Here is a 1,654-nt window from a genome sequence, read left to right as displayed (position 1 = left end):
GCACGCAGGAGGTGAACCACGGGGTGCTGGTGGTGGGATACGGATCCCTGGACAACAAGGAATACTGGCTGGTGAAGAACAGGTGAGTCCACGGGGCAATCCCGGAATATTCCCGGCTGGGAGGGACCCACAGGGAGCAGAGTCCCATTCCCAGCCCTGGGCACCCCCCCCAAAATTCCCTCCCCCCATCCCTCAGGTGCTCCTTGAGCTCTTGGAACACTCAGGGGGTTGGGATGTTGATCCATAACATCCCTCTCGATCCAAGCCCTTCCGTAATTCCATGATTTTCCGCCTGGAATTGCCCAGACCCGCCTGGATGTGGCACTTCCAGGGCCACAATTCCCTGTTCCATAACCCATTCCATAACTCCACAACCCCATTCCATGATCCCATAACCTCTTCCATGATTCCATAACCCGTTCCATGATTCCATTGACCCATTCCATGATCCCACAACCCCATCCCACGATCCCATAACCCCATCCCACAATCCCATAACCCCATCCCATGATCCCATAACCCCATCCCACGATCCCATAACCCCATCCCATGATCCCATAACCCCATCCCACGATCCCATAACCCCATTCCACAACCCCATCCCACAATCCCACAACCCCATCCCACGATCCCACAACCCCATCCCAACTCTCCACCCCTCCCTCCTTCCCGACCCCCCCTCCCCCCTTCCTCCTTGGGTGAATCCCCCCGGGATAAAAAGTGGGAATTGAGTTTTTTTCCATGTGTTCCTCGCCCGTTCCCGGAGCTGGGGGGTGTGGTTTGGAGACTCGGGATACATCCGGATGGCCCGGAACGCTTCCAACCGCTGCGGCATCGCCAGCTACGCCTCCTACCCCGTCATTTAGAGCCCTCCCGACCCTCCTGCCCGGGATTCTTCCGCTTCCAGGGGCTTTTCCCGACGGTGGCTCTCGGGTTGTGGCCGTTGGAGATGTGGGAATGCTGGGAGAGAGAGGGAGGAGTGGGAATGTTGGTGAGAGGCAGCCGGGAAAGGGGGGTTTGGGTGGGAAAAGGGGGTTGGGAATGGAGGGAGGGAGGAGGTGGGACAGGGATAGTGGGGAATTGGGATATAGGGATGGGAAACAGGGATGGGAAACAGGGATAATGGGGATAATGGGGATGGGATACAGGGATGGGAAACAGGGATTGGACAGAGGGATAATGGGGATGGGATAACAGGGATAACAGGGATAACAGGGATGGGATACAGGGATGGGAAACAGGGATAATGGGGATGGGATACAGGGATTGGGATACAGGGATGGGAAACAGGGATGGGACAGAGGGATAATGGGGATGGGATGCAGGGATTGGGATACAGGGATGGGAAATGGGGATAACAGGGATGGAAAACAGGGATAACGGGGATGGGATATAGGGAATGGGATACAGGGATGGAGAATGGGGATAACAGGGATAACAGGGATTGAATACAGGGATTGGACCCGGGGATCTCAGGGATCATCCAGAGGGGTCTCAGGGAGCGTGGGATCCTCCCTCTGGATGAGCAGGGAGCTGCTGCCACGCGGCTGGAATTGCAGACATTCCTCGGGAAATAAAAGGCTGCATTCGCTGTCTGGAACCATCCGGTGGCTGGGTGTGAACCCCTGGAGGAGATGAAATTCCCCCCCCGAAA

At 56.7% G+C, this 1,654-nt stretch overlaps 1 protein-coding gene across 1 annotated transcript in view; it reads left to right on the top strand.

Annotated features, from left to right (window-relative positions):
• LOC114072354 (cathepsin S-like) overlaps nt 1-913 on the top strand; it is a 6,191-nt gene extending 5,278 nt beyond the window's left edge. The window contains exons 6-7 of the mRNA XM_027910258.1: nt 9-82; nt 767-913. Coding sequence (XP_027766059.1) covers nt 9-82; nt 767-866 — 174 coding nt within the window. The 3' untranslated portion in view covers nt 867-913. The remainder of the gene's footprint in view (nt 1-8; nt 83-766) is intronic.
• The last annotated feature ends 741 nt before the right edge of the window (nt 914-1,654 follow it).

This window comes from Empidonax traillii, unplaced genomic scaffold (assembly GCF_003031625.1).
Source record: "Empidonax traillii isolate 1590-97213 ecotype Southwest subspecies unplaced genomic scaffold, ASM303162v1 scaffold3051:size15984, whole genome shotgun sequence".
NCBI lineage: Eukaryota > Metazoa > Chordata > Aves > Passeriformes > Tyrannidae > Empidonax > Empidonax traillii.
This window is presented reverse-complemented; position numbering and strand designations above follow the sequence as displayed.